General features: G+C 38.9%; 1 protein-coding gene across 1 annotated transcript; it reads left to right on the forward strand.

The window, feature by feature from the left end:
* Window positions 1-475: 475 nt before the first annotated feature.
* Window positions 476-21,035, forward strand: LOC141634526 (uncharacterized). Its single transcript, XM_074446665.1, has 5 exons — window positions 476-2,149; window positions 3,432-4,208; window positions 4,356-4,667; window positions 20,028-20,293; window positions 20,837-21,035. Exons 1-5 carry the CDS (start codon window positions 476-478, stop codon window positions 21,033-21,035), a joined length of 3,228 nt encoding a protein of 1,075 aa, XP_074302766.1.
* Window positions 21,036-21,949: the final 914 nt, after the last annotated feature.

Genomic DNA, 21,949 nt, shown 5'->3' on the forward strand with positions numbered 1-21,949 from the left:
CAGTGATCACCATAACAACAATTAACAAATTAGTCATTTGAGGTTAATTTTGTTTATACATGTATTATTAGTTATGAATTGGGGCTTATTTTGTTATAGTTTACCAAAATCGAGGTACATGTTGACAAAAAAATACACTGGTTTATTTTGTACAAAAAGTATGTAAATACCCATTGGATGACTAATCAAAGTACCAACTCATATAACCTTCTAGCTCAATGAAGTACATTAAAATTGTTGAAACCCTGAGTAAGTTCTTAATAGAATATAAAATATTCCTTAGAATATTTTGTTATACTACGTACATTTGTAATTATAGTTAGCTTATTTCTTGGGATTGAAATCCCCTAACTTAGGAAAAGATTGATTAGGTCTTCCTAAATTATTGGGTTGACAAAACTGACTATGGAAACAATGTTTCCTATATATTGTACTCGCTGTATTTGCAAATGATCAAGGGAAATCAATTTCTTATATGGTATCAGCTACCAATCCCGATCCTCTCTTAATCTTCCGCTATACTCTCCTTCGCTTCAATCTTTTTCTCCTTTGTGCTTTTAGTCGACATCTCAACATGACTAATGACGCCAATCCAAAATCAACATTCCATCCCGCATATTCCGTCTCCAACATCAAAAACTTCGTCCCTATTGTTCTTGAGGCCGAGAATGTTCACTATGCATCATGGGCAGAGCTTTTCCTTAATACCGCTCGTGCCTACGACGTTCTGGATCATGTTGCACCTCCTAAAGATGTCGCACTTCAAAAAGACAGTCAGTGGGATCGTCTTGATGCTATTGTCAAGCAGTGGATTTATAGCACGATCTCACTTGATCTCCTTCACACCATTCTTGAACCCGGTCTCTCTGCTCAAGACGCGTGGGATCGTCTTAAGGACATCTTTAACGAGAACAAAAATTCTCGTGCCGTCTTTCTGGAACAACAATTTACCAGTACCCACATGGATAATTTCCCGAACGTGTCCGCCTATTGCCAGAAACTCAAAATGATCGCTGATCAATTGACTAATGTTGGCTCGCCTGTTCCGGAGACTCGCTTGGTCCTGCAACTCGTCACCCATCTCTCTGCCGGTTACAATAGTGTGGCGACTCTCATTCAGCAAAGCGATCCGTTGTCCTCCTTCTACAAGGCACGGTCAATGCTTACCCTCGAGGAAAGCCGTATTGCCAAAGAATCTCCTGACACGGCACTGCTGACTTCTCAAAATCCCTCTGCCGACACCAATACTAAAGGCAACAACAATAAGAATGGTAATTCAAATAACAATTACAAGGGCAAAGGTAATCGACACAACAATCGAGGTAATTATCGAGGTAAGAATCATGGTGGTGGTTCTAATTTTCATGGTGGTGGCAATAATAATAATAATGGTGGTTCTTCTAATTCATATTATAATAAGAATAATTATCGCGGACAACAGTCCTCTGTTTCCGGTCTGCAGCAGCCGTGGACCTGGGTCCCTCTCTCACCCTGGTCACAGCAGCCCCCACCGTGCCCGTACCCCACCTCCGGCTGGTCGGCCCCCAATGCTAACCCCTCTGCAGGTATTCTTGGTCCTAGGCCGCAGCAGGCCTTTATTGCTCAACCGTATTTCTCGTCTCAGGCGCCTGGTGCTTTTGTCCCGACGGACATAGCTGCTGCAATGCAATCTCTGAATTTCCAGAGCACTGATGATGGTTACTATATGGATACCGGGGCTTCGTCACAAATGCAGTCCTCAAATGGTACGCTCTCTTCTTATTCTTCTTTGAGTGATAATCGTCACATCGTCGTTGGCAATGGTACCCTTATTCCAATTATTGGTCTCGGTCATGCTCATCGCCCCTCTCCTCACCATAATTTAATTCTGAAAAACGTTTTACATGTGCCTAGCCTAATTAAGAACCTTGTCTCAGTTCGGAAATTCACTATGGATAACAATGTTTCGGTTTCTTTTGACCCGTTTGGTTTCACTGTGAAGGATCTCAAGACGGGGAAGCAGATAATGCGAAGTAATAGCACGGGCGACCTCTGCCCTCTCATCCCAACTCGTCCCTCTGCCACCGCCAACCCCACTGCCTTGCTGGCCGCATCGTCTTCCACGTGGCATGATCGCCTCGGACACCCCGGCCACACTATTTTTAATTCTGTTTGTCATAATAAAACTATTGCTTGTCGTCCAATTAAATTAACATCCATTTGTCATTCGTGCCAACTAGGGAAGCATGTTAAACTTTCTTTTTCCGATTCTACGTCAAACACTATTAGTCCTTTTGATATTTTACATACCGATTTGTGGACATCACCCGTTCTTAGCTCAATGGGTCATAAGTATTATGTGTTATTTTTAGATGACTTTACCAATTTTCTTTGGACTTTTCCCATCAAACACAAATCTCAGGTTCACTCCATTTTTACCACTCTTTACAACATGATAAAAACACAATTTCATTACTCAATTAAAACTGTCCAATGCAATAATGGTAGAGAATTCAATAATGACTCGTTTCACCAATTTTTTGCCAAATTCGGTCTTATCTTTCGCTTTTCTTGCCCCCATACATCACCCTAAAACGGTAAAGCAAAACGGAAAATTCGTACAATAAATAAGATCATGCGTACCCTCCTTCTTCACTCTCACATGCCTTCCTCTCTTTGGCACCACGCCCTCGCCATGGCAACCTATTTACATAACATCCTCCCTAGCAAAGCAAACAACCATATCTCTCCCACCTCGTCCCTCTACCAACGAGACCCTTCATATGCTCACTTACGGACTTTTGGATGCTTATGTTACCCTCACATTCCCCCGTCCACAATTCATAAACTTGCCCCTCGTGCTATTCCATGCTTGTTCATCGGCTTTCCCGACAACCATAGGGGATATAAGTGCTTGGATTTACAGACCCGGAAAATTATTGTAGCCCGTCACGTAACTTTTGACGAGACTACATTTCCCTTTGACAATGCCTCCAAACCACCTGTGACTATACCCTCTGACCCCACGCCATACATTCATCATCATATATGGCCGTCCTCAATGGACATTCCCGTACCTGACATGCCACCAACCGAGACTCTCCCTCCATCACCCATCCAGACTCCTCCCACGCCACCCGCCTCACAGCCTGCCACGTCCCCTGCTCAATCTGCCCAGCCCCGACAACACCCGCGTACCCACCTTTTCACCTCAAATGGCCACCCGCGCCCAACATGGTATATTTAAATCCAAAACACCATTCGACCTCTGCACAACATCGCTCTCCCCTGTTCCCAAATGCCCCATCACTGCTCTCCGTGACCCAAATTGGAATAGAGCCATGACCGACGAATACGATGCACTCATTAAGAATGAGACTTGGGTTCTTGTACCTAGGCCGGGGAATGTTAACATTACCCGTTGCATATGGTTATTTAATCATAAATTTAAGGCTAACGGTGACTTGGAGCGGTACAAAGCTCGTCTTTTTGTCAATGGCAGGTCCCAACAAATTGGTGTTGATTGTGACGAAACCTTCAGTCCGGTGGTCAAGCCCACTACGATCCGTGTTGTTCTCAGCCTCGCCGTGTCTAAGAAATGGTCTATTCACCAACTTGATGTGAAAAACGCCTTTTTACATGGCCATCTTGCTGAGACGGTTTATATGCACCAACCACCAGGTTTCCGAGACAAAGACCGTCCTAATCATGTGTGCCTCCTCAAGAAATCTCTTTACGGTCTCAAACAAGCTCCCCGGGCGTGGTACCACCGTTTTGCTTCTTTTATGTCTAAAATTGGCTTCACCCACAGTCGGTCTGACAACTCTCTTTTTATTTTCAAGAATGGTAATGATATTTCTTACCTTTTATTATATGTCGATGATATCATTTTAGCAACCTCCAGTGATAAGCTCCGTCTTACTCTTATGCGACTTTTACACTCTGAGTTTGCTATGACGGATCTTGGACCTTTAAATTTTTTTCTCGGAGTACCAGCTATTCGCCACAAGCACGGTCTTTTCCTACACCAACAACGGTATGATGATGATATTGTAAACCGGGCTAATATGGGGACTTGCAAACCCGCTAATACACCAGTGGACACGAATTCAAAATTGAGTGCCACGGCTGGTGCACCCGTGGCAGACCCGTCCCTGTTTCATAGTCTCGCGGGAGCTCTTCAATATCTCACTTTTACGAGACCCGACATAGCATACGCCGTCCAGCAGGTATGTCTCCATATGCATGATCCCAGGGAAGCTCACTATGGTGCTTTGAAACGGATAATATGCTACATCAAAGGCACTTTTCATTTTGGCTTACATATTAATGAGTCCACTGCTACTAATCTTGTTACTTATACGGACGCCGATTAGGGTGGGTGTCCGGAAACTCGGAGATCCACTTCCGGGTATTGTGTGTATTTGGGAGTCAATCTGGTCACATGGTCGTCTAAGCGACAGGCCACAGTATCTCGTTCTAGTGCCGAAGCAGAATACAGAGGAGTTGCTAACGTTGTCGCCAAATCTTGTTGGGTTCGTAACTTACTACTGGAATTGCACTGGCCTATTCGAAAGGCGACATTCGTCTACTGTGATAATGTTTCTGCCATATATTTATCAGGTAATCTGATTAATCATCAACGCATTAAGCATATAGAACTCGACATCCACTTTGTGCGCGAAAAGGTTGCTCTCGGTGAAGTTATAGTCCGACATGTTCCGTCCCGATATCAATTTGCGGATATATTCACTAAGGGTCTACCAAAAATTCTTTTTGACGATTTTCGATCCAGTCTCAGCATCCGTCCTCCTCCCGTTTCGACTGCGGGGGTGTAATAGAATATAAAATATTCCTTAGAATATTTTGTTATACTACGTACATTTGTAATTATAGTTAGCTTATTTCTTGGGATTGAAATCCCCCTAACTTAGGAAAAGATTGATTAGGTCTTCCTAAATTATTGGGTTGACAAAACTGACTATGGAAACAATGTTTCCTATATATTGTACTCGCTGTATTTGCAAATGATCAAGGGAAATCAATTTCTTATAGTTCTATTTACTCTGAAATGACCCAATGAACGTCTACACAATGGGTATTAGCCTCACTATCTCCTCTTCCCCGAGCACGTCCTTAATAAATCATCAGGTCCAAACAAAAGAAAAGTGAGTAATGTCACTTGACTCAGTAGCCCAACTTCTGAGATGTCGAACGAAACATGGCGAAAAAGATCCATTTGAGGCGTAGTAACTAGCAATGGCTCTACAACATTTTATTAACAGAGGTGGGCTTACAGGGCCAATTGTTATGTCTACAATCAGCGGACTGGATTAGAGAAGAAAATATACGACAAAACCAGCAATAAGAATGCCCCCATATATAAAGGTTTGAGATGTTTGCCGAGGGGACTTGTATTCAATATTGCAGCATTCCATCTTCTCCCTTTCGCTGACCAATATATTATCCACATACCTGCATGACCAACCAAGTAGTTGTAAACTACAATTTTCGAGTTTGTTTAATGACAGAATTGAATAAAATCTTTAACTAGGGGTTCGTCTTCATTAGAAAATAAAAATATTATGGTGCTGATTTTTGGGACTTGATAAAATGCAAATAAATGTTTTACTCTCCAAGTTGCGTCCTCAAACTGTTGATTGTGGTCCTGATTAGGTTAGCTTGGATGAGGTCGTAACTAATCTATTAAAAGACATGCACTAACATAAGCTAAACCATACACCAATCAAAGTGTGTACAGCGTAAATAACGTATATAAGTTAGTTGTTACAATTACTTGAATGAGTTCTTCAAGTAATATTTTACGTATACCTAGACTACTATTTTATGTATTTAAGTAATTCATAAGATTTGCACTGTAAGAAGATGTATCTAGTAAGCTAAAAGAGTATATCTTGCAAGGTAAAGAATTGTATCGAGGAAGTTAAAGGAATGTATCTAGCTTGTCAATATGTGTATCTAGCAAGGTAAACAAGTGTTTCTACCAAGGTAACAAAATGTATCTTGCATGTCATTGATGTGTATGTATCTAGTAAGATAAAGAAATATATCTAACATGTCAGAGGTGTGTGTCTAGAAAGGTAAAGAAGTGTATTTAGCATTTAAAGAAGTGTATCTAGCTAGCAAGTTAAAGGAGTATATATGACACTCTGATGGAGTGTACCTAGAATGATATAGATGTGTATCTAGAATGATATAGATATGTATCCTACAATTTATCAAATAAAAATAGATTTCCCACACATTTTTAAAAATTCTAATATCACTCATCAACCTTTCTCAGTGTATCTAATATTGAGTTATTTGACACTATCCTCTTTCTCTTTCATTGTTTTCAAAAAAAAATTAACTCGATTCATCTACAAAACCGAAAAAATTGACAAATAAATCACTATTTTCATGTCGTTATTATCCTGATTTTGAGTTCAAATTCCCTCAAAATCAAATTTTTCATAATTTATTGTTTTCGGATCGGCCGCAAATAGAGCAAAGCATTTGTTCATAGTTCTTAATTATTGATTTTTTTTTACTCATTCATCAATGTGGCTATTGCTGGGGACTACTCCGGTCATCAGATGGCCGAATTACGAGGCTTTTTGTCAATTTCATGGACGATTCTGCTATACATTTCAGGACCTCATAGAAGCAAACTAATGCCCCCACAACCACGTTATCCTCTTTCCTCAACCCACATGGTGTTTGACAGATTTACATCATTTAACCATGATGTAGGTCATGTGACATTCATAGATAAAAACACAATGCATAATTAAATCTGCAATGTTTAAACTCAATATATAAACAATTTCGACAACAAATCAACAAAAAACCAGTTTAATTAACGACGAAACATCAAGCATATTTACATGTTTAATAGCTCAAAACACAATGTGCAAGTTAATTCTGCAATGTTGAAACTCGATATATAAACAATTTCAGCACCAAGGCGACAAAATCCAGCTTAATTAATGACGAAATTGACGCACAAAATACATTAAGCAACTTTTTAACAAGCAAAATATAATTTGCTAACTAATAATAGAATTTTCGAACTATTATAAGCTGTAGAAAAGTGATTGTATTAAAACTTCGCCAATTTCCGAGCATAAACTCATCAGCAACAAGAATTTTTTTTTACAAATTACAAAATTATAAATAAATAATCGATTTCGTAATGTGATGACAAGTTTTATACCAGAAGAATGAGAGTCTTGCTCTGTAATTTCTGATGCTTGCACTTTTTTCCAAAACTACCTGAAAAGTTCACAAAGAAGAACTCAACAATAATCGAACATACATAATTAATTAAAACAATGATATTAATGAAAAGTAAATATAATGAAAATTTTTATGATGGATGAAGCGAAATTAACCATTATCAAAAGTCGAAGATGAAAAGTAAAAATAAAGCGTCCAATTAAGGTTCGATTTTTTCGTACTAGGTCAAATTTGGGGGAAATAATTACCAAAATTTTGAATGTTGAAATAAATTCAGCAAGAGTGGTGGTGCAGGCGACGAGCCGACGACGAGGATTGCGTGAAGTGGAGAGAGAAAGCCAAGAAAAGAGAAGGATGAGAACTAACGACGATGGTTGCCGATAATGTTTGTCGTACGAGGGCCCTAGTGAATAAAGTGGTCGACGGTGATGTTGGTGGTCACCGTGACGGCTGAAGGTGGCAGGGGTAGAAGAATCGAGAGGATAAGGTGTGAAATTGGGGTTTGGTTTTGACTTATGCGTTATTGGCTTTATGCGAGATTGAATAGGCAGCGAGATTAGTTGCTTATTATTTCAATTTGACGGCTATTATTAAGTTCGTACCGTTCGCACCGTAATTTAGTTCGCACGAGATTCTGATTCTCTCTCTCTCTCTCTCTATATATATATATATATATATATATATATATATATATATATATATAGAGAGAGAGAGAGAGAGAAAGAGAATCAGGTCCCGTGCGAACCTAAAGTTCGGTGCGAACTGTGCGAACTAACTTAGAAACCTTGTCACAAACACACGCGCTATACTACTAATCCATTCCCGCACTCCCTCTTTCATATTATCCCTTCATCCTCTTTCTCTCTCATCAATTCCCCCAAACCAAACCCAACGCCTCCACCACCTGTACAAGCCGTCGACCGTCAGTCGCCAACCACCTTTCGACGGCGATACCTTCGCCGACCATCCAGACGCCGGCGATACACCGGCCACTGTTTTTCTCTATACTCGACATCATTTCTTCCATGTTCTCCGTCGTTTCTTCCCTTCTCCGGCGACTGACTTCCGGCAAAGTCTCCTTCCATGTAAATTTCATTTACGATATTCCCTTTATTATTTTCTGTTTTTTATTGGTAAATTTGTAAAAAAATGATTTATAAATGCCAGATATATGAATTTGCAGTGAAATTTTCGAAATGGGTGACCTTACGTATGGTATATGTGGGTGCGTCTTGGGTTGGTGGTCGTGATGTAACACCCCCATTTATCTAGGAGTCTTTAGCAAGACATTCTCAATAAATATGACTGTTACCATCTCTGTTGCCCGAGGTAAATGATACAAATTAAAACAAACCAAAGTACATTAATAACTTTAACTGAAATAATGGTTTTATTACATTGCCAACTGATTAAATTTAATCCTTAACATTACAATAAACTATGCAGCGGAAATTACATAAATAAAGTGATATAACTATATACTATGTGATCTAGACTTCAACTACGGTCCATGTAGAGCTCTCATCGCGATGCTCCCGAGTTAGCTAATCTTTAGTATCTGTCAAATCTGCTCCCCATAAAATGGTTCACCGCAGGTGTTCATGAATACACTGTCAACCACGAGGTTGAGTAGGAAACCAAACATTGAATAAAGATACAAAAACCTGCAAATAGATTCCACAATCACACTTTGTCCACTCCTCACCACCACACACACCCACTTCTAGACACAGAGTTATACTCCACTTCTAGACACATAGTCATACTCCAGACACACACGATCCCGCTCGGACACACGGTGGATATACTGACACACACGATCCCGCCTCGGTATGTAATACTCCGTATTTATAAGTCTTTAGGTACTCTATCGAGTAGCCCTTACTCTGTCGAGTATGGGCAAGTTGCGGAATAAAATAGTTTCTGACCTGTTGGGTACTCGATCGAGTAGCTGGGGCACTCGATCGAGTAGGGGGGTACTCGATCGAGTGCCTTGGGTACTCGATCGAGTGTCCGGTTTTACGGGGGAGTTTTCTCGGGTTTTGTTAATTACGCGATTAAGGTATTTAAACATATTCGTCATTGTTTTAAATCACTTTTTACAAAACCTAAAACCTGTTTAAGAGAGAAAGCAACTAGTTCTTCTTCCTAATCGCGTTCTTGACAATTCCCGGAGTAAACCTAAAACCTGTTTAAGAGAGAAAGCAACAATGCGTTCTTTATGCATTGTTTTACATGTATGTTGGTCTTGACGCGTAAGTTACCCAATCTTGTGGTGTAGTGAGTGACACCTGTGGTGAGTATGAGTTCGGTGGGAGGACATCAGTTATACGTGGTTGTAATAGATAGTGGAAAAAGAAAAGGAAGATTGTTATGGCTTAATTGAGACATAGAGCATGTTTTCTGAGATGAAATGAGATGACTGATATGAGTGTGTGTTGAGTAACGTAAAAGTAAGTGAATGTGGGCAATGGATGATGTGAGTCTAAGGAACGTGAGAACGAAAGGATTGAGAGTAAGGATATGGATAGTGACAACTTGAGATGTGTAAAGAATTATGGAGGGAGGTAGTTAAGAGCCGTGTGGGTTAAGAATATACATAATGAAAGTTCGTTTTAAAGGGGTTGAGAAGAGTGGTATATAGTGAACTTTGTGGAGTCATGTCGCGGGGTGGAGATTTGGCTTTTTAAGAGAGGAAACTACTGTGTGATTTCCTTGGGCAATTAATGGTACAAAAGGAATTCTGATTTCTAGAGAGGTACAAAGGAGATGCAATTGTTAGAACAGTGAACGTTGATTTTATGGATAAACTAGAGGCAAGGGTGATTAATGGCATAATAAAATAATATTTATGGTAAGAAAGAGTGAGATGATATCGATATGAAATAATGGGGTTTGAGTTTTGGAGCAATGAAAAGGTAATCGGAGCACTAAAGAGTTAGATAGAAGTAATAAGGAGCTGAGCTATTAATGGTATTTTTGAGTATAACGAGAAAAGAAGGATAAAAGTAAGTTGAGAAAAAGTTCACCGGAGTTATGTGACATAAAGTAAGGAATCGTCGAGATGTATGATACTATCAAGGGTAAGTAAGTTAGTAGTTATTACGAAGTTTCGGACAACATGATTAATCATGAGTTTCGAGGAATTAAGGGAGTACGAAGTTGGTGGAGTATTTGCACGATACGAGATTTTTGGTGGAGAATTAGATGATGATACAATTAAGGATAGTATTGGGAAGAATGTTGAGGTAATTTTGTTAATGGATTGGATGTTCGTTATTTGGGATGTCAACCAAAGATAGGAAACAAATCGTGATGTTTAGAGATGAGTGTAAGAGGTTTGATGCCCTGGACAGCGTAGTGTTATGGTTTGTGACTAGTGGTTAAGGGTAATGGTATATTAGAAAGGTAACAATTCTAAAGAGGTTGATTTTGCGGAGACCGTTGATAAGTACAATTATGAAAGAGTATAAGATGTGGTTATATGAGGCGGTTGTTAGTAGTTGAGTATTAATGGTGTGGCTACATTTGGCAGAGGGTGATGGATATGCGAAAGGGAGAATATGTTATGAGGTGTATACGAGTTAAGCTCGAGCGATCGGTAACCTATGTTGAGTGGTAACTTACGTGATCAGGATTGACTAGTTGGTTGTGATTACGGGTCTATGATATGTGTAAATGTTTGGGTGAGGTTCTGACCTCACAAGAAGTGGTATGGTGTGATAATTATAAAGTTGTTTTATAAATGTTCTCAGAATATATATGTTGGACACGGTAATTTAATTGAATGATATACAAAACGGTAATAATTTGATTAATTGACATGGCTAGTTATAATTTTATGTGTATTAATAACACATGTGTATTCCGTGAAATGGTAGAGATGATGCTCATGAGATGCTTATCTCGTATCCATATAATATGTTGCGTGGTGACTTAATAAAGTAGATTTGAGTAAGTTTTTCTTGTCTCAGAAGTTATCTTTGAGTCGGTGTTTATGGGATTGTGTGTGTTGTGATGTCTATCGATGTGGTTGTGGTGCCTCGGGTGGTGATCCGGGCACGATATTTAGTGTTGTGATGCGGGTATTTTCGCACTACGGTGTGGCTGTTGGTGGCGGTGTTGTGATGCCGTCACCGGTTGTGGTGGAGTCGGCGGGATGATTATGATACGAGTTTTCCAAAGTGCATACCAGTTATACATAGATTGTTGTTTTGTTTGTTGTTGTTCTTTGTGAGTTTTGGTTGAACATATAGACAGTTGTCTTGCTTATTGATGTTTTCTTTACCAGGTTAAGTTAAGAATGAGGTAGAGTATGATATGCAATAGAGTTGAATATGTTTTCGTTGTTGTCATGGTATAGTGATGTTCTATTGATGGGATACGGTTGTGAGAGGTTGTTACAGTAATTTTGATCTTGTTCTAGATAAGGCTTTAGTAGACATGGTAATGGAAAATGATTCGTGGAACATGTGTTGTAACGATCCGAAGGCGGCGGAGTTCATAATCTTTTGTTGGGACAGTGAGTGTAGGGTGTTGGGGGAATTAGTGTCATATTAAGTTATGTATGAGTTTTGCGGTAATGAAGGAAAGAACTTGAGGGTCTGGAATGAGTGCACGTAACAAGTGTGGATCGTGAGTTATGCTTTTGATGACGGGAGTTTCATATAGTTTATATAGAGAGGTATGTCATGTTGCGGTAATGTGGAAAAGTTGAAGTTTTGGGTTAAGATAAAGATTTTGAGGTATAGGTTAGGTGGTGTGACGAGTGAATTAAAGTATGAGAATTGTTTAAGTAAGAGAGCCTTGGATACATGCATGGCGAGTGTTTAGAGTATAGGTGATTATCTATGACATGTGATGATGATGAGAATAATGAGAAGATATAACTAAGGATATAGTATTAGTAGGTTACGAGGACGTAACATTTATCTTAAGAGGAGTAGGATGCGATAAAAGAGATTTTGATGGTTGTTCATATGGTAGTATATTTGGAAGTAGAATGTTGGTGTAGCATAAGATATTGATTTGTATATGTTGTGGTTGATAGTGTTAAAAGGTCACGGACGTGCTTGTAGTAGTTTGATGTTAGGAATGCGAGAATACCTCGGTAGTGTTGTGATTGGATGATGAGATTTTGAGCGTGAGTAAACTTCGAGGACGAAGTTCCTTTTAAGGGTGGTAGAATGTAACATTCCGTTTGATGTCTATGAGTGTCTTGATTTTGGATTTGATAGTGGATGATATTATGGAGCTAGCGTTAGAGAGGACGGTAGTTGGTTATGTATGGAGTTAGTGTCGTGAGAGATATACATGTGGTGGATACGATATCGTGAGTCATGTTAGGGAAGTAAACATAGTTGGTGGAGTGGGTGTTAAAAGTTCATGTTTTCTGTTTGATCGAGTTCTTGAGTTCTTAGTTATGTTGTTGTGTCTTGGTCGAGTTAGTATGGTTGTTTTTATGTATGGGTTGAACTTCGGGGACGAAGTTCTTTTAAGGAGGGAAGACTGTAATACTCCGTATTTATAAGTCTTTAGGTACTCTATCGAGTAGCCCTTACTCTGTCGAGTATGGGCAAGTTGCGGAATAAAATAGTTTCTGACCTGTTGGGTACTCGATCGAGTAGCTGGGGCACTCGATCGAGTAGGGGGGTACTCGATCGAGTGCCTTGGGTACTCGATCGAGTGTCCTGGTTTTACGGGGAGTTTTCTCGGGTTTTGTTACTTACGCGATTAAGGTATTTAAACATATTCGTCATTGTTTTAAATCACTTTTTACAAAACCTAAAACCTGTTTAAGAGAGAAAGCAACTAGTTCTTCTTCCTAATCGCGTTCTTGACAATTCTCGGAGTTCAGACGGTCGGTTCGTATCGTAGTTCGTGTCGTTGGATTCCTTGCGTCGAGGGTAAGCTTTTAATATAATTTCTATAATGTTTTGTTAAGATTGATGAAACCCTAATTTAGGAATTGGGGGTTTTTATGAGTAGTATTTGAATGGTAGCATCTATGTGTTGTATGATAGGAGGAGAATTCGTAGAGGAGCCGTTTTGATACAAATTGTAGATACCGTCTGCGTGTTGTGCTTTCCAGGTAGGATTTCCTACTCGGTATTAGTCCCATAATGGGATATTGGTGATGTCTTTGTAGTTAGTTGTTTGATATGATGATTGTGATTGTGATTGTGATTGTGGTTGTGTTTGTTGATGGTTCTCGAGATGCGTTCTCGGCTGAGTGGGGTCACTTGCGGGAGTGATCTCACGCCCTAGTTTCGCCCTTCGTGGAACCCGCCACGAAAGGGGATGTGCACATTAATGGACAGGGTTATCGCTCGTATGATGAGCGGGGCTTAGGTGGGAATGGCTGCGGTCCCCCATCGGCGGGTGGGTCCAAAGGACGATCGGTATTGAGATGATGGGAATTGGTTGGTGGTGTGTGTGTGTGTGTGTGTCATTCAATTTATGTCTTTTATCTTATTGTTGATGTATATTGAGTTGTGTGATTAGTACTGACCCCGTTTAAATGTTTTAAAAACTGTGGTGATCCATTCGGTGGTGGTGAGCAGTTGCTTGGCAGGTATATCTTGGATACGCGTGGGATCTAGCTGGGGATGGAGTCATCACATATCAGAGTCTTAGTCTTCCGCTGTGTTTGTTAGGACAGTTCCTTTCAGTTGGTTTATAGTTTGAGAACAGTTGTATTTTGCTTACAGTTGGTTTTGTAATGTAATCACTTAAACTTATTTAATAAAGTATGTTTCTTCATTGTCTTATGATTATCATGCCTCGGGTAACCGAGATGGTGGCATCCTTATACCTGAGTGGTCCTGGTAAGGCACTTGGAGTATGGGAGTGTTACACAGACACACAGTTTGGTTACACACAAAACTTATCTCCCAACTCCAACAACAATCGATAATAATGACAGTCTCAGAAATATAACCAAACCAGCATGATATAGAATTAAGGCATAAGACAAAAAATCCAGCAAGATAATAATATCGTTGTAAACAGTTAAACACATCCTTCACCAATCCATCACCTCATACATTTAATCCAACTTTAGCAATAACAGAAATAAGATAAGATTGAGTAGTTTCCTACCTGGCAAGCAAATCCAATTAAGCAGCTCAAAGCGCTCCAAATAATTAAAGCACACGAACCGGATTATAAATTCTTCACAAATCGTCACCTAACAAAATATTATAATATGCATAACTTAATTATTAATTATTAATTATTCAGTTATAATTTAATTATCTTAATTAATTCCCGTACGAATTATTATTAAAATCCCGTCTTGCAAATAAACAAGTTAACTCACTACCATACCCTTGAACTTCCCGTGAAAACACAACCCCAAACACAAACCACATACTACACGCAAAAATCGTGTTTGACAACCCTTCCTTAACCCGCTAAATCCCGACTCCTCAAGCCACCATCGACACCATCCAACCTAGCTACCCCTAGCCTTCAACCAGAGGCACCCCAACAACCCACAACCACCAGCCAAAGCACCACCACCATCCTACAAATTTACGCCCTAATCAGCCACTAGCATCACCAACTACCGAAAACGCGACATACAAACTCACGTTTGACTTACAACCACTACCACCACTAGACGTCACCATCATCCCCCATCATACCCAGCACCACCATCAACCCAGCCACGACTAGCCACCATGCCCTAGCTGCCTTGCCTTGTTCAAGACACCCATAACAAGACTTGCACAACCATGGTAGTCGACTACCACCCCTAGTCCTAACCCATCCTAGCCCAGGTTTATTTGGTCCAGTTTCATGGGTCGAATTTCCATAAACCCCCTTTCGACATACCCTAACAACAAACCCCAACAACCACCCAAAACCCGCCTAAAACACCCCTTTCCCGAGGCCCCTGGTGGTCAAAGGTAGGTCCTGGTAAATCCCTGGTGGTCCACGGTCATGGTCATGGTCACGGCTTGTCCTATGGTGGCCTGGTTTACGAGTTATAGTTAAGCAAAGTGTATACATGAGACGGTCTTACCTCGAGTTAATTGTTGATTTTGAGTCTCTTGTCTCGTTTCCCTAAATCCCCAATTGTCTCTTCAAATTCCAGATTTATTATGACAATTTAGTTGTATTATTTTCCCTTTTATAAGACAAGTTAAGCTAATCCCTTTTCAATTTAGGAAATCCGTTTTAAGGTAACTATTTCTATTATAAAAAAAAATTTTATTATTACTATTACTATTACTATTATTATTATTATTACTATTATTATTATTATTATTATTATTATTATTATTATTATTATTATTATTATTATTATTATTATTATTATTATTATTATTATTATTATTATTATTATTATTATTATTATTATTATTATTATTATTATTATTATTATTATTATTATTATTATTATTATTATTATTATTATTATTATTATTATTATTATTAAAACTACTCGGAAATTCCGAGCACACATCCCTGGGTCCAAATAGCCCATCACATATTCCCGACTTAATTGTTATTTTATTATATTATACATTATTCCATCTTATTCACAATTATAAATTATATTATAATTAATTATTTAAAATGCGTTAATTATTAATATAAATTTTATCTAATTACGGAGTATTACACATGATGTGTTACGGATCTGGGGTGGTCGTTGTTAGCTGTGGTGGGTAGCGACTGTTGGCTGTGGTCATGGACTTATGGGTCTGTGTTGTGCCGGAAACAATTGGTGGTGAAGGCGACGTTCGGAAGTGGTAATAGGGAGGTTCGCATGGTGGGGTGTTGCGGGTTGGCTTATGGTGGGGTGAGTCGTGGTGTTACAGATCTGGAGTTGTTTGTTAGTAATGGTGATAAGGTGTGAGCGGAGTAATGTGGTGGTCGTGGGTGAGTAGTCGTGGTGGTGGGGTGGTCAGATATGGTGGTCAGATGTGATGGTTGTGGAGTATTATGGTGGTCGTGGGGTGATAAGGTATGTGGGGAGTAATGCAGTGGTGGTGGGGGTGGTGGTGGTTGTGTTGGTGGTGGTAGGATAGCGGTGGTCGTGGTGATGGTGATAGACTGACGGCGGTTGTGATGGTGACGGCTTTAGTGGTGGTGGGTGGTGATAGGCTGGCGGTGGTGTTGGTGACGGTGGCAGTGGTGATGGTATGTGGTGGCGGGCTTTGTGGATCGTGGTGGAGCGGTAGATACACATAATACCAGCCCGGATACACATCGTATTACTACGGGATACATGTGTATCTGGCAATAATACCATGTGTATCTGAGGATAGTAGTATGTGTATCCAGAAGTATTATACTGTGTATCTGAGTAGTTCGTACGGTTTGCATCGTACTTTAGTTCGCACCTGACCCCAACCCTATATATAAATATATATATAGATTTAGGATCCGGTGAGAACGATCATTCGGTGAGAACGCACTAGATACATTAGAATATATATATACTAGGTACACTTTTTTTTACCAAATCTCAGATACACTTTTGACTATTGTAGGTACACTTTTTATCTGAATTTTATATACACGTTTTAAAAATGTAGGTACACTTTTTTTTATCGTAGGTACACCTTTTTCCTGAATTCTATATACAATTTTTAAGTATGTAGGTACAACTTTTTTCTATCCTAGGTATACTTTTTTACCTAATTTCTATCTACACTTTTTAAGAATGTAGGTACACTTTTTTAGAGTTTCTTAAACCAAACAAACCCTTAACTATATATATAAAACGACATGTTATATTATGGTACTATACTACTTCAGTGAAACAACAAATACTGACATACACCATTTAAAACCCAATAAGTTGAATACAAACAATTAAAAAAATGACACACACGACGAGCAAGAGCTAGTGTGACAAAATACAATCCATAAATGTTATACTCAAAGTCATTTGTGCTTGACTAATGTGCATATCACATGAACTGACGACACATGCTTACATACAGCTCCTTCTTCCCATTTTTCGTAAGCATCCACCATCGCCATAACGAGGACATCACCGACCATCACTACATCAGACCAAACCGAAATAGTTGCTAACGTCCGTGCTTCCTCCACATCACCATGTATTAGCCTTCTCGTTACCCAACTCCGGCGTGATGTTGCCGTCATCGAAACCACCAATTGTAATTAGCCAAAAATGATATTTTCGGATTAGAAATTCTCCGATTAGGCCAGTATTACGATTGGGTTTTCAAAAATCAATTAGGTTTTAGTTTATAAATAAGAAAAGGAGAGAACGATGATATTCGTTAGTGATTTGATAGGCGACGATGGTGGAAAGGACAAGGTAACGGGAGGTTGTTGGTGGCCGGAAAGACGCGCTTAAGAGGGTTAGAAAGGTTTTGATGGCGGCAGCTCGGCAGTAGATTGGGGCTGTTAAGGGTGGGACGTGATATTGTCGGCGTCGGGGTGATTGGAGGAGCCGATGACGATGGCAACTAGGCGGGTTGTGAGCATGGTCTACAGTGATGTTAGTAGATGGGGGAGGACAGGGTGTAAAACTCGTATATGAAGGTTGTGAATGATTTTTGGGTTTGTGTGTATGGCTTATGATGAATTTGTGAAGGAATAATGGAGGTTTTGTCGTGGTTTGAGCGGATTTTGAAGGTGATGTTTCTGTGGAAATATCGGTATACTTCCTCTATAAATATTCGGAATATAACAAAATTATAAATATGAAAACTAGTCATAAACGAATTTACATAAACAAAAGAATAGATTAAGAATCAACCTTTGGTCCTAGAAATTTAGCCTAACAACAATATCGAAATCGATATTTGCCTAATCGTTGCACCCAAGATGCTATGAGAAATGCCCTTGTTCTTTCTAGAATAGATCCCCAAAATTGTAAATTAATTTTTAGGGTTTTTTGTGTGAATGATGAGAGAATTAGGTCAAGTGAGAAGTAGGTAAAAAAAAATGTTCTCCTTTTCCTCTTATCAAACCGTGTAAAGGAGGGGAATTAGAGGAGATATTTTTCTCCTCTTTTTCCTCTTTTTCGGTTTTACCTACTACCAAAATAAGGAGGAAATCTTCTTATTTTAGGTAGTAGTCTAAAAGGTATATACTGTGTATTTATTTATAAATTGTCATTTATGTCGTCCTGTATTAATAAGTCCACACACTTAATACCGGTCCGTCATCCTTTATTATGACAATATCGTACAATATATACATTAACTATAAAATCGCATATTTATAATTTGCTTATTAAATGTAACTGGTTACGTTTAATTACGAATTAACATCTTAATTCGTTTAAGCTAACATTATATACATTAATTAAATATAACAGTTTATATTCAATTTACGAATTAATAGTTAATTCGTCTCAGCTAATATTATTTAATTGAATTAAATAATCGTCTCATCATCACATTGACTAACTGTTTAGTCAAATACATGGACTAACCTTTTAGTCAGGCATCAATGTGATTATATTTTCATACAATCACATCTCTCATACACATCCTTTAGGTGTGACTTTTAGGGACCAGTTGATCACCGCCATCTGTATGATAATAACGTCAAACTTCTAGCAAGCCAACCGTTATTAAGTAATCGTTAATCAACAGATAAAATACGAAGTATACCCTTATGAACCTATAAGAGATTTATATATGTTATCACACTAACTGTGGAGGACACTAGCTCCAACAGTTTCCGCTTTGTTTTTGCGGGTTTTCGGGACAGTTTTCGTGTGTTTCTTGCTCTTTCTCTCTCTAGTTTTTCGTGTATGTTGCTGTGATTTTGTCCCCTATGAATGGTGATAGAGGCAGGTATTTATAGGTTAGAGATATGGAGAAGGAAGGATATAGAGCACACATTTTCTTGGCTAAAAAGTTAGGAAGTTTTTGGTAAGGAAATATATGGAGAGTTGGAAGGTCGGTTTGTGTAGGTATTTGGCAGATTATGGAAGGAATACGAGATGGCTAGCTTGGGGAGAAAGCAAGGACGAAGCTCGGCTAAGCTTGAGGCATGTAGCTCGACACATTAAGCCGCAAAAAAACAACGTTTACGAGGTGGGTGTTGCACGGTTCTGGTTTGAGCTGTTGTACCGCTTGGTTGGCAGGTTGGGTTGCGTCTGGATGCAGGTCGGGTGAATGGGTCAGGTCGTGGATGAAGGATTCGGGTGCATAAAGTGGGGCTAAGCCTTAGGCATGGTTTAAACACGGGTTTGGGTAAGGGTGTAGTTAGCCATGGTTTGGGAAAGATAAGAGAACGGATTTAATGTTGGCAGTGGGATTCGAACATAGGATCAATGGATAAGGTATACGCTTTTAAATCGTCTTAAAAATCGCGCGAAAGAACCGCCTTTAAACCGTCATTAAAGAATTGATTTTTCTAATCAAATTAAAATTGCAATTTTTAAACCGACATAGAACCTTGAAATCAACTTCAAAAATTAATTTAAGAAATTATATTTAGAAATTAAAAAAAGTCTCATTTTGTTTTATTTTCAATAAAACGCAAACTAACAATTTTAAATTAAAATTAGGACGATAAAATCTCAAATTAATCAATTAAAAACCGATTTAATCAATTAAATTAATTTCATTAATAAAGCCGATTAAATAAAATCAACTTGTACCTACATCACAAATTGACCCACAACTGAGTGGAGTTCATTATCAATACACATCGTCCTATCATCATCGGGTACTTGTTGGGTTTTCTATAAATCCCGATATCGACAAATACGGATATCTACATATAGTTTAAATTTATTAATCATTTAATTATTTGTAAATCACTAAACTTGTTACTTATCTAAGTTGTTCTTTAATTAGAGTTTTGAAACACTGCCTCAAGAAACCGAGATGGTAACTTCCTCCCATTATCTTGGCCGGGTAAGAAGGGGGTGTTACAGAGGGGAAGAAGATGCATCTAATTCTAAGGACGTGACACCATCCATGCCTTCATATGAGCCACTTCCACCTTTTCCCGAGGCTTTTAAAGATACCAAGAAGAAGGAGCATGACACTGATATTTACAAAACCTTTCGTAAATGTGAGGTAAATATTCCTTTACTTGAGATGCTTAAAAGTGTTCCTAGGTACGCAAAGTTTTTAAAAGAACTTTGTACAATTAAAAGAAATAAAAAGGAACGTAGTTTGAAAAAGCCAAGGGGTAAAGCTAGTGAATTTTTGTCGGCTTTGTTTAAGAGTCCTCCAAAGTGTAGTGATCCGGCTATGTTCATTATACCCTGCACCCTACGTGATACAAGGTTCGAAAGAGCCATGTTAGATTTAGGGGCGTCAGTAAATGTTGTCTCCTACCATGTTTATGAGTCTCTTAAGCTTGGTTTAGTAAATAGTACTAGGGTGGTAGTCCACCTTGCTAATCGGTCTAGTGTCCACCCTAGAAGAGTAGTAGAGAATGTAATGGTTAAGGTAGATCGATCAATTGGTCTTTCCAGCAGATTTCTATATTTTGGATATGGCGCAAGAGGTTGATGCAATCCCAATTTTATTGGGTCGACCATTCTTAAAGACCGCAGGAACCGGGATTGATGTTCCAAAGGGTTCCTTGATTATAGAGTTTAATGGGAAGATGGTTAAATTCTAAATTAATCCACCTAATTCAACTAATTCTATAGTTTTTTCTTTGTTGCTATTGCTACTAACCATAATTCTATGGGAAGCCAGAAGCCACCACTTCTGAGCAAAGCTTATGAAGTTTTGCAGAACTCTCCACCTATAGTGAAAAGGTGTATCCTTTTATGGGAGAATCTCAAAGATGTTGAGGCTGGTAAAATGAAGGGTAAGACTTGGTTTGATAATCTAATTCTCAGGTAGAGCAACATAAGTTATACATATAAAATCAAGTGCTCATCCATTCCCTTGAAAAGGTAAATCTCTAAACTCTATCTTAAGTCGGGTAGTTCACCATTCTGCGAGATGTCGAGCCAACGACATTAAACAACAACGCTTCTAGGAGGCAACCCATAGATTTGTTTGTGCAAAAAAAAAAGGGAAAATTCAAAAAAAAAAGCAATCGGAATTGCTTTGGTTTATGGTGTTTGGCGACATAATAAGGGAGATGTAGAAGGTTGGATGGGTAGGATAGAGTCTATGGTATGGAGAAACCATGGTGCGTTTTAGAGGTACTTGGTCATTGGTTAGGATCAGAGTAATAAGAGACGTTAGTCTTCGTTGGTTACTCTTTTCTTTTGTTGGCCTTGATTTACTGTGCCTTATTAAGGATGCTAATGGAGGAGGTGTGATGATTGCTATATTCCACGTGGTGTTGAGGATTGACATAATGTCGTGAGTCATTCATGTTTTCTCCATTGAGATTTGTTCTCCTTTTCCCTTTATTGTGTCCTTGCAACATTGAGGGGAATATTTCATTCAAGTGTGGGGAGGGAGAATCGTTCCGATTTGTAGTTATTTATACTAGTATTTTGTGCTTTTATTTCAGTTATTTATTTCAACAAAAAATAAAAATTGAAAAAAGAGAGAACAAATTGACAAAAAAAAGTTGAGAAAAAGAAAATAATGAATCTCGGCTAGGTGAAACCCTAAAAGAGTGCCTAGGCAAGATTGGGATGTGGCTGAGGATGGAGTGAAAACCCGAAAGGGCGCTCCGTGTAAAATGAAGAATCGAGTTGCGTGCCACTGAAAGTATATGAACTATGATCAAACTAGATCATGATGAATAATAGATGATTGTATGTGAGAACGATGGAGAGATAGGAAGAGAGAGAAAG

The sequence above is a fragment of the Silene latifolia genome, chromosome Y (assembly GCF_048544455.1).
Source record: "Silene latifolia isolate original U9 population chromosome Y, ASM4854445v1, whole genome shotgun sequence".
NCBI lineage: Eukaryota > Viridiplantae > Streptophyta > Magnoliopsida > Caryophyllales > Caryophyllaceae > Silene > Silene latifolia.